General features: G+C 35.2%; 1 protein-coding gene across 1 annotated transcript in view; it reads left to right on the top strand.

The window, feature by feature from the left end:
• The window catches only part of ADAM18 (ADAM metallopeptidase domain 18), a 122,700-nt gene that overhangs the window by 42,685 nt on the left and 67,595 nt on the right, over positions 1 to 12,420 (top strand). Inside the window, exons 11-12 of the mRNA XM_039253397.1 lie at positions 1,560 to 1,696; positions 5,283 to 5,466. Coding sequence (XP_039109328.1) covers positions 1,560 to 1,696; positions 5,283 to 5,466 — 321 coding nt within the window. The remainder of the gene's footprint in view (positions 1 to 1,559; positions 1,697 to 5,282; positions 5,467 to 12,420) is intronic.

Genomic DNA, 12,420 nt, shown 5'->3' with positions numbered 1-12,420 from the left:
TAAGCAGGCCCCTGGCTCCGAGCTGTCAGCACAGAGCCAGATGCAGGGCTCGAACTCAGAAACTGTGACATCATGACCTGAGCTGACGTTGGACGCCCAACCGACGGAGCCACCCAGGCGCCCCAAGGGATTTTTTTTCAACTGTGAAATTATGGAAGTACAAGAGCATGTCTTCTTTTTCTGAGCTGGCATTAAAAGGCCAGCTTAGGGTTGTTACAACTTGCCCTAAAATCTGATGATCTGCTTAATATCACCGTTCACATTCTGCTGTGGCTTTACCTTTCTTTCAAATTCTGTTACTGAATTTTTTCCCTTTCTTTTATAGTTAGGTCTTATTGGGTAAAAAGAAAGGGTAACTATTAACTGTTAGCTATTAACTGTTTTTTCCATGTTTTCATTCACACACTTGCACACTTATATGTACAAACTTTTTTTTTCTTGTAGGCATGAATTACTTAAATTTTACTCACTGTAAATTTCAAATGATGTAGAAAATAAGAAAAACTCTAGGAATTTTGCTTGTGATGATTAAAAGGATGAGAAAAGTTTCACCATTTATCACAAGTTAAATAATGTGAAATACGACTGCACTGCCAGCAACCTTTTTAAAATAACTTCTCATTCCAAGTGTCCTTACCATAGCTTTGCCTAGATCTCTAATTTCTGTTATTATGTTTTAATTTCATCCATTATACATACAAATACCTTATTCTTATTTATATTGCTGGGTTATTTCCCAAATGTTACACCTCAGCCTAAATATTAATTCATAAATATTAATAGTTACACTCCTCCTCAAAATTTTCTGTGTGAGCACTTCATTTTCTTCATAACACTCTCGTGATTTCTCTGTATTGGTGAAGTTTGTTTTCAGTTTCTTACTTTCTTTCTCCCTTTCTGTAATGGAATCTCCTGGCGTGAACAGTGTTCATTCTTTCACGCATGCTTTCATCTTCTGTTAGTGTGCCTGACACATGTATACACTGAGTTAATATTTAGTAATTGGATGAACTGATTTATTTTTTTTTAATTTTTATGTCTTTATTTTGAGAGAGCGAGTGGGTAAGGGGCAGAGAGAGAGGGAGACACAGGATCTGAAGCAGGCTCCAGGCTCTGAGCTGTCAGCACAGAGTCCGACGTGGGGCTCTAACCCACGGACTGTGGGATCATGACCTGGGCCGAAGTTGGACACTTACCAGACTGAGCCACCCAGGTGCCCCTGGATGAACTGATTTAATGCAAGAGTGAAATACATGTGTTTTGTATTGATTGCATCAGAAATACTAAGTGTGCTTATGGCTATAGAATTTGAGCATGTCAAATTTTAAATCCGAGAATACTGGTAGTTTGATCATTCCTTACATTGTTGCATTATTCTTAATCAGTTAACCAGTATGGATAGATCTATCAATGATATATCAAAATAATGTTGTAAAATATACTTAACATAAAAATTATTAAAATATATAATTTATGGGAACAATGTTTTAATTTAATTTATTACTTGCTTTTGTTAACTTCTTATATGATCATTTTCCCTTCAATCTTCTTTATTTTAGTATCCAGATGCAATAACTTTGGAGGGATTTTCAGTTATTATAGCTCAACTACTTGGCCTTAAAATGGGATTAACATATGATGATATTAATAATTGTTCTTGTCCAAGAGCTACATGCATAATGAATCATAAAGCAGTGTAAGGCTTTTTTTCCTTCTTAATTATTTATATATTTATATATTTGTGAGGTTGTTTACAAGATGTGATGAATTTTTTTATTTTCAACTCCACATTAAAAATTGGAAAAGTATTGTAGAGTTTTCATACTAACAAATCTTTCTGAGTGATACAAAACTCCAGGAAAGTGGTAAATATCATGATTAAGAAATACTTGAAGGAGGTAGATGGAAATTTTTAAGATTTATAAAGACTATAAAATACTATATAAACATGGTATTACTATTGTTTTGGCTGTTATAGTACTTGGCATTCAAAAAAAATAAGTAAAAAAATTATCTTCAGTGATATAACATAGTCCAGGGAACTTTGGCTAGAATTTTAAAGGAAAGAAAAAAGAGGAAACATTTGAAAAAGAAAAAAAGTATCCTTATTTATAGAGATTATGATTGACTACCTATATAAATCAGCAGAATCAGTATATAATTAGAACAACAATATCATTAAAAATTTATTAGGATAAAGAAAACTACATATTATCTATAGGCTGAAAGAAATAAAGGGAAAAGAAGGAAAAGACAATGATGCTGGCTAAAATGAAAACTTATGAACAAAATCACTGAGTAAATTAGAGAGGATAGAATCTAGTGCATAAGTAGAGAGGTTGGCTTTTATTTATTTATTTTTAATTTTTTTAATGTTTATTTTATTTATTTTGAGAGAGAAAGAGAGAGTGCGGGCAGAGGAGGGTCAGAAAGAGGGAAAGAGAATCCCAAGCAGGCAGGCATTGGGAGCACAGAGCTTAACACGGGGCTGGACACCACAGATCGTGGAATCATGACCTGAGCAGAAACCAAGATTTGGAGGCGATACCGACCTAGCTGAGCAGGCGCCCAGAGGCTGCCTTTTATGGGAGCTGAGTATACTCAACTATTGGGATAAGATGTCAGCAGAGTAAATAAAGGTATAGGTAGTTTGGTTAATGGATGTAGAAAGATGAGGACAATTTCTTCTGATAGGAAGCTGAGAGCAAGGAGCACAAGAGCTTGAATAAAAGACGTGACACACTGGTCTTGGAGACTAGAAACGAGAAATGACTTAAGAATGTGATAGGATTGAGCACTGGGTGCTATATGGAAACCAACCTGACAATAAACTATTTGTAAAAAAAAAAAAAAAAAGAATACAAAAAAAAAAAAAGAACGTGATAAGATTGTTGGGCCTTCTGAATTACTTAATATTAGTAATTACAAAAGTAATATTAATACAAACAGCATGTTTGTTTATTTTGGCCCATGTAATTTCAGCTATCAAATGCATATGTAAAGAAAGTAAATAGTTGAGCTTTTGTCGAGTTAATATCCATTGGATTCAAAAAAAGTTAGGGTTGCAGGAAAGGCTGTGTTCCTCTGAAATAATTGTTTCAATTTTTCTCAGCCCACGCTTGGAATTTGGGATAAGAAATTAAAATGCTTTGAAGCAGCTGCCGTAGCTCAATTTATTTCAGAGTTGTTTTTAGACCTCGATGCTAATCTTCCCCACAAAAAGCCAATCAATTAATATTTACTTTGAAATGTCTTGGTCTATTAAATTCTATATACTTAGACTAACACTTTCATTTCTTCCTTCTCATGGCCATCTTTTAGGCAAGTTTAAAAAAATAAATTGCTTTGTTCACGCTTTAAACAAACGTTTCAAGTTCTAACTAATACTTTTAGGTTTTACTCAGAAAACATATGATCCTAGTAGAAAAGAACCTCAGTCTCTATTTTTAAACCAATTTTGTGTAAAAAGATATCAGAGATCAAAACTTGTAGCTTTTTTTCGGGGGGGCGGGCACCTGGGTGGCTCAGTCGGTTGAGTGTCCGACTTCGGCTCAGGTCATGATCTCACGGTTCGTGGGTTCGAGCCCCGCGTCGGGCTCTGTGCTGACAGTTTGGAGCTTGGAGCCTGCTCTGGATTTTGTGTCTCCCTCTCTCTCTGCCCCTCCCCAACTCATGCTCTGTCTCTCTCTGTCTTAAAATTAAATAAAACAAAAAAAAATTTTTTTTTAAACTTGTAGCTTTTTGGCTGAGAGTGGCCTGTAAAGTGTGGCAAACATGTCTATTGAAACAAAAATAGTTAAAAGTAATAGAGAAACTTGCTTAAATAATATTTTTCCTTGTGACAGTCTTCACTCTTTCCCCTATTGATTCCATTACAAACGAGCATATCAATGAAAGCTAAAGCAGCCTTTTTTTATTCTCACTCTCCCAACTGCAAACCCTTGGCAGCTGCACATTTCTTTCCTTGGAGGCTCTGAAGACAGCCCAGGACATCACCCATCTCAGATACAGCAGTTTAAGAGTTACTGTTTCAGACATGATTGCTTAAAGGAGCACTGTGCAATAGAAATAAAATGTAAACAACATATGTAATTATATATTTTCTAGTAGCTGCATTAAAAATTTTTTTAAATCATGGGGTACCTGGATGTTTCTGTCTGTTGAGAGTCCGACTTCAGCTCAGGTCATGATCTCGTGGCTTGTGGGTTCGAGCCCCACATCAGGATCTGTGCTGGCAGCTCTGAGCCTGGAGCCTGCTTTGGATTCTGTGTCTCCCTTTATCTCTGCTCCTTGCCCACTTGTACTCTGTCTCTTTCTCTCTCTTTCTCAAAACTAAGCAAACATTAAAAAAAATTTTTTAATCAGATAAGTTAATTGCAGTAATATATTTTATTTACATAATAAATACTTAAGATATAATATACTTCATATCTTTTATTTAATTCAATATATTCAAAATATTATCATTCCAACATGCAATCAGCATAAAGATTTGTTACCTGGATATGTTATATTCATGTATGTGCATGTGTATTGATATAGGATGTGTGTGAGAAAAAAGAGTCCAGGATTACACCAATGTTATCATCGTGAGAAACTAGAAGAATAAAGTTGCCTGGAGCTGAGAATAGTGGATGGGACAGGCTGGGCCGAGAAGACCAATAGTCAATACTTTACACAGTATATTCAAAATGTATATTGGAGATCTATTAGACATATATATTAGATATTACATTAGAAATATAGCTGCAAACATGAAAATAAAGACCTTCACAGAACTATATTTTAGTGCAAAATTTAAGTCGTATAAAAACAGATTTTAAAAAATACAAATACATTATTTTTACATGATACAAAAATGTAGAATAATAAATATTGACAATGGAAGGAGAATGCGGGAAGGAAATAATTTTATATGACATCAAGAAAAACCTCTCTAGATAGTTACATTTGAGTAGACATCTGATTGAAATGAGGGAAGAAAACTTTGGATATATGACTGAAGAGCATATCAGGTAGACAGATAGATGGTAGATAATAGATGATATATAGATAGATGATAGATAAGTGGATATTTAACCATTACACTTTACTGCTTTCCTGTAAAGATACATTTTCAATGCCATTTAAATTAAAATGTATCATGTTTGACTTCATCTCTGCTAAGGCACAAGATTTTCACTTGAGCCATCTTGCAATTTGTATCATTATCTATGGAACATCATTTAGATGGGGTTTATTAACTTTTTTTTTTTTACCTGAGGATTATTATTTCCTTTTAGGGGTTCCAGTGGTATAAAGTTTTTTAGCAACTGCAGCATGCAGGACTACAGATATTTTGTTTCAAAATATGAGGCTAAATGTCTTCAGAAGTTTTCACATTTGCAACCATCGTATAAAAATCAACCAGCATGTGGTAATGGGATTTTAGATCCTAATGAAGAATGTGACTGTGGAAGCGAAGAGGTAAGGAATAAAGATTGGAATTTGAGCACAGTATCTTGTATTTCTAATAAGTGGTTTCTATGGTTTATATGGAATTCTATATGCAGTTGTGTCTTCAATATGGAACTTGGATATGAAAATGAGTAGTGATTAGGATATATGACTTGCTTTTCCATTCCTTTTCAATCGAGAAGACAAATGGGGTGCCTGGGTGGCTCAGTCGGTTAAGCGTCCGACTTCGGCTCAGGTTATGATCTCATGGTTCGTGGGTTTGAGCCCTGTGTCAGGCTCTGTGCTGACAACGGGCTCTGCACTGAAAGCTATCTCAGAGCCTGGAGCCTGCTTCAGATTCTGTATCTCCCTGTCTTTCTGATCCTCCCCTGCTCACAGTGTCTCCCTCTCTCTCTCAGAATTAAAAACAGTGAAAAAAAAATTTTTTTAACTGAGAAGACAAATGATTCATGACAACTTGGTTTGTACACACTGTTCCCAAGTATGCCAGCAAAGAGGTTTTGTATATATAGGCTGAGTGAATGAATTTTATCCACTACTTATTTCCTAACTTTTGTGACCCCAGTCTCTGTTTTTTTCTACAAACTTCTCTTAAATTTGGTTCAAAACTTTCCCTTCCTTTTGGTTGCAAGAATGGTGAGACATTAAAATGTTTTTTTCTTAATCCTCAAGCATTCTTGCATTTCCAATTTCAGGATGATCAAAACTTGTTCTCTTTGCTCACTTCTAAATATAGATATCCAGTCTACCACAATCCCATCTATTACTGGTCCCCCAGAAGTTACATGAATTTCTTATCCATCTATAAAAATATTCACCATTTGAGCCTTACAAGTTATCTTAATTCTCCACTATTCCTCAAAGTTAATATATGTATGTGTGCGTGTGAGTGTGTGTGTGTGTGTGTGTCAGTTTTCTAGTTATATCAGATTTTCTTTATTTTTTAAATTTTTTCAGTTTATTTTAGAGAAAGAGAGACAATAGGGGAGGGAAAGAGAGAGGGAGAGAGAATCCCAAGCGTCACACTCACCATGAAGCCTGATGTGGGGCTCGAACTCACAAACCATGAGATCGTGACCTAAGTTGAAATCTAGAGTCAGATGCTCAACTGACTGAGCCACCCAGGCACCCCTCCATTTATCTTGGATTTTCTAATGTCATCTTAGTTTTCTAATTAGTGTTACTGTGCTTATCTTGTATTCATATCTTCCTAAATATGATCCCAATTGCCTACCAAAAAAAACCTTGGTTATTTTTAATGAAGGATAGAATAAAGCAACAGAATCTGGAGCTAGGTCTGCACGTTGTGAATTTCTACAACCGCAAGCTGTAGGCAGCTTGTCACAACAGACACTAACAGTGGCCTACTCGTATCTTCTTAGCATTGACTATTCCTGGAGAAACTATTTGTTTCAAGTATCTGAGACTTTTTGTTGGAGTACCTCCTCTGGTCTCAATAGCATGCTCAGCTTTTAGCAGGGTGGACTTAATGCACTTGGGGCTTATGATTAACCCTCAAATAATTATGAAAGGTTTTCGGTGGATAAATGCCCCAGATTCCTTGGCCCTTACAAAGAAATTCTCTGAAATATGCTCTATATCAGAGTTCTGAAAACTGGCCAGTGGACCAAATTCAGCTACTACATATTTTGTAAATGGGACTTTATTGGAATACACCCATGCCCATACATTTACATATTATCTATGGCTGCTTTTGTATTACAATGGCAGAGCTGAACATTTGCAACAGAAGCCAGAAGGTGCACTAGTTTATCAAAGTTGCAAATACTTGCTTGTATCATTCTTTACAGAAAATGTTTTCATGTCCCCTATTTTATATCATTTCCTAGAGGTACTCGTGGGATTTAGCTTAAGAGAGTAGTAAGCAAGTCACAAACCCATATGTACTGGCTTGTTTCCCTTCCTTAACATCTTACTTCCATACCTGTGTTTTGGTGTGGGTAGAACAGACTTCCAAAGATGTCCTCACTTTAATACTTTGAATTGTGGATATGTTCTATTACTGAGGTACTTTGCAGAAGTAATTTAGGCTATTGACTTTAAGATGGGGACATTATTTTAGAATATCTTGTTAGACCCAAACTAATCAAATGAGTCCTTAAAAATAGAGAGCTTTCTCTAAATGAACTCACAGAAATGTAGCAGAAGCCTCAAAAATATTTGGAGAGAGGGACCCAACCTGTTGTTGCTGAAGGAAGAAATATGGAAGCACAGGAGGAATGTAATTAGTTTCTAGGAGAAAAAAAAAAAAAAACATGCCCTTGACTGATAGCCAGCAAGGAAACAGGAATCTCAGTACCATAATCACAAGGGAATTTGGCAAACAATCTGGATGAGACTTGAAGTGAATTCCTTCCCAAGGTCTCCAATAAGGGACTTAGCCCTACTGACATCTTGATTTTACCTTTGTGAGACCATAAGCAGAGGATCTCATCTAGTTTATGTACTTAAACTTTTGATTTATAGACTATAAGATAATTCTTTAAGTTGCTAGGCTTTTGGTAATTTGTGACAGCCTCATTAGGGAGCTAGTTTACTTTCCAAATAAAATACTTGTCTGCATCCTTTTATGGTCTGTTTCTTGGGAAACTAAAACCAAAACAGTTGGTACCAGAAGTTTTTCTAAGAAGCAGACACTCAGGATAGGATTCTGAAAGTGGATGTGTTGCTGGCCAGATGGCAAAATGTATTCATTTATGGGTTTGGGACATTTGAAATGGTGGACTTTAGAAACCTAAACCTTCAAATATCTCAGAAATCTCAGTGCTGTGAAGTCACTGCTGGCTCAATAGTGGAAGAAGGTAGCTCACATTGCCCAGAGACCACACAAAGTTGTGTTCATAAGAGATGGGTGTCTGGCAATATGAAGCTTATTCTTTTCAAGATCTGACCCTGCCTTCCCTCATTCGTTCTAGACTACATCAAGTATAAGTATATCCCAAGTGAGGAAGTACTTTCTGCTATTAGAATAAAGAGATTATTTTTAATAATTTGTAGAATTTGCTGATATGTATATAAAAAACCTGGGTAATATGCCATGAGTGGGTACTAAAAATGCTGGCTCATTGTATTAAAATATAGGCCTGGATAGGGTAGAGTTTATTCATAGCGTGATACTCTCTGGTGAATAAAGATCTGATAGGCAAGGAGACTTGGACCCAGTCTTGGTCTGCTGCTGGATGAATCCTTGAACATTGCAGTCTGGCCCACAATAAATGAGGTGCATATGCCAGAACTGCTTTATTATTTTTTTATTGTCAGAACTACCTTAATAGAGAAATATGGGAGGGGTCTCAAAAGCTCAGAATAGTGGTTATATTATAACAAAATATAAGAATAAAAAATCCAGCACCCAATTATTTGGGTGGCTCACAGTATACTGCTTTCAATAAGGCAATAGGAAAACATGTACTACAAAAGGTCCTAGTATTGTTGAAAATCTCCATGGTAGCTTTTTTGTATAGATGAGAGTTGACTGTTGAAAGCACCATTACAGTATTGGGCACTCTGTGTCACTAAGGATCAATATCAAAATAACAGAGGCCCAGTGGCAGTACTTAGCAATAACAGCCAAATGGTTATAGTTAGCATAAAGGGAAGAAAGGCATAGATGGCAACTACTAGTTTTGAGCTGCATGGATTTATGCTAATAGTTAAGAAAGATCTGGGTAGTCAGTTACTATATTTCTTGATTTATATAATTAAAAATTAAGAAAAAGCAGAGGACTGATACCAATTGCTACAAATGGAAATTCATAATTTCTTCCTACATTTCCAGACTCAAGCTAACAGCATTGTTCAGATATAGGATGAAATCCTACAGTGCTCCAATAAGGATAGAAAATAGCAATTTCCTCAATCATTCCCCTCTCCAATAGCATAACTTATTATAGCCTTTTACTAGAGTAACTTACACTGGGGAATGGGAAATACCCATGGTACTCACATGAGGGGAATCAAAACACAATAGTAAGTAGAGTGAGTGTACAGAGAATTTAGGTAATGCCTGGACCCCTTGTAAAAGACCACCTTACAGTAGGTTCAGTTAGCACAGATTCTGCATTCAATCATCCAGTAACCAAATGTAAGTTGTTTGAATAGATAGATGATAGATATAGATAGATACACCCCTATTAACATTAATAAAAATGTCAACAATAACAGTAACTAAAGTTATCATATAGATCTTATATAATATCACATTAAAATGGTAAGGTGATGTGAACATTGTACTAGTAAATTTAACAACCTAAATTAAATGGACAAATTCCTTGAAAAAAAGCATTTACAAAATCCAGCATGAGTAGAGATTTAAAATGTGAATAGCATTAATTAGAAAAATATATTAAAATAAATCTTATCTATACTTTCAAAACTCCTTATCAAAGAAAAGTCCATGCCACATGGCTCTGCTGGCAATTTTTTAAATTAACAATAGCATAGCACAAACAAAATAGTAATACTGTAATGGCATTATATAGTGGCAAACAGTAGCCACACTTATGGTGAGCGTAGAATAATGTATAGACAAGTTGAATCACTATCTTGTACACCTGGAAACTAATGTAATGTTGTGTGCCAACTATATTAAATTTTAAAAATGAAATTATGGTGGTTTTATATATTTTTAAATTATAGAAAAGAGGTGATATGCTCTTACTAATTTTTTTCATCTAGAGATAAAAACTAAATGAGTTTATGCATCCATATTAATAATTTGGAACAATTACTATCCACAGTAAATTCAACATAACAAATGTGCACACAGAAACATACACACAGTGATTAAAATGAAGTGTTATTAGCAAAAAAAAAAAAAACCCAGAAAGTTAAAATAAGTATTGTCCATGTCTTGATCACTGCTTGATCACCAGACTAGCATCTGGTACATACAAAATAATCAATGCTTATTGATTCAATGACTGCATGGATAGTGTAATTATCTTTATAATAATATATCATTTTTATCAATGGATAAGGATCAGTATATTTAGAATACCGATGAGGAATAATGTTACTTGGAGATCTTATTTTAAGAAAGTTTTTCTTAAAGAGAGCTACAGAAAAATACAAGTAACCTTTTAGATGACTAGTTGATTTCAGGGAAAACTTGCCTTAAAAATCATCAAACATACTATGACATTGTTTACTTTCATTCAGCAATGGTATTGGGCCATTGGAATAAGAAGTGAAAATTGACATCTATATATCTGTATCTATTTATATATCAGCATCTATATATAAATTAATTTAACTAAGTATTTAAAAGTTATATAGATATATAAAACATCTATTTTCAGGATGGAAATAGTTAATGTCATAAGGATTTATCTATATATCCATTGCAACTCCTCTCTATGAGAAAGGGAGAAGCAGCCCCTGACATGCAGGGTCTGGCCTCATAATATCAGCAGGGCCTTGGTGTTGTTAGAAGCTGGCCTGACATGGATAGGTTGTATGGGTCTCCTGTTGAACATAAATAATTTCATAAAAGGTCAACATCTATGATAATGATGGATGCAGAAAAATAGGAAGGAAATTCTCTATGTCTGAACACAAGAAAAACTTGAAAATTTTTCAAGTGACAGAAATGACCAAACACCCTCCCATCCTGGCTAATATGAGTAATTCCTATTCCTCTACCAACTTTGAATTAATATTGTAGTTTTTCCTCTTCCAGATAAGAATTATTAAAATACCTACTCAGAGATGTATCCCTTTGTTTCTAACAGCATCTTATCTGGCAAAGTCCGGATTTCTTAAATCCTCTCAAATTACTCCAGCTTGAATCCCATAATTACACCCTCTCACTAAGGACCACAACAGTTTCCCATGGTGTATGTTCTCCTTTGCTGACAATAGTAAAGAATTCAACTTGTTCAACTACTAATGTGTTTCAGGAGGTGTTTGACAGAATGTCATGGATATCTGTATCTTCATAAATATCCCTTATTTTTCACAAATGGAAGCTATTTTATGCACCTACCCACATACATGCAGACGTGGGCATTTGTTTTTGTATTCTCAAATATAATGACAAGTAATAAATATTAGAGTGAATATTCCATAAAATATAAAGAGATATATTTCAGAAAAAAATAAATCTCTATGTTTTAAATAGCACTAAAATATCATAAAGTATTGATAAGTCTTTACATAATTGAGGCCACAGTTAGGAGGCATAAAACCGATAGTCATAAAGAAGAACATTACATTTTTCACAAAGTGACAGGCACCATTAATAAGACAAACAATAGACTTCAAGGAAACATTATAAACATATAGAAAGTTTCTGGGGCTAAGACTTCGGGTACTATTTTGAACAAAGGTGGTGAGAGTGTTCCTGTCATGTTTCTGATCTTAGGGAGAAGGCCCATTGCAAAGGCATACAAACTGGTAAGGAAGTCAGTCTTTCACTCTGAAGATGACATAATACTCCACATGGAAAACCAAAAGACTTCAGCAAAAAACAGCTAGAGTGGATATATGAATTCAGAAAAGTCGCTGGCTGTAAAATCAATGTACAGAAATTGGTTGCATTTCCGTACACCAATAATGAAGCAGCAGAAAGAAATATCAAGGAATTGATCCCATTTAAAAATGCGCCCAAGGGCGCCTGGGTGGCTTAGTCGGTTAAGAGTCCGAGTTTCGCTTAGGTCACGATCTCGCGGTTTGTGGGTTCGAGCCCCGCGTCGGGCTCTGTGTTGACTGCCAGCTCAGAGCCTGGAGCCTGTTTCAGAGTCTGTATCTCCCTCTCTCTCTGACCCTCCCCTGTTCACGCTGTCTCTCTCTATCCTAGAAATAAATAATATTTTTTAAAAATGCACCCCAAAAAACCCCATAAAATACCCAGGAATATATGCTCATGGATTGGAAGAACAAATATTGCTAAAATGTCGATACTACTCAAAGCAATCTACACATTCAATGCAATCCCTACCA

The sequence above is a fragment of the Hyaena hyaena genome, unplaced genomic scaffold (genome assembly GCF_003009895.1).
Source record: "Hyaena hyaena isolate Hyena2069 unplaced genomic scaffold, ASM300989v1 scaffold_446, whole genome shotgun sequence".
NCBI classification, from domain to species: Eukaryota; Metazoa; Chordata; class Mammalia; order Carnivora; family Hyaenidae; genus Hyaena; species Hyaena hyaena.
This window is presented reverse-complemented; position numbering and strand designations above follow the sequence as displayed.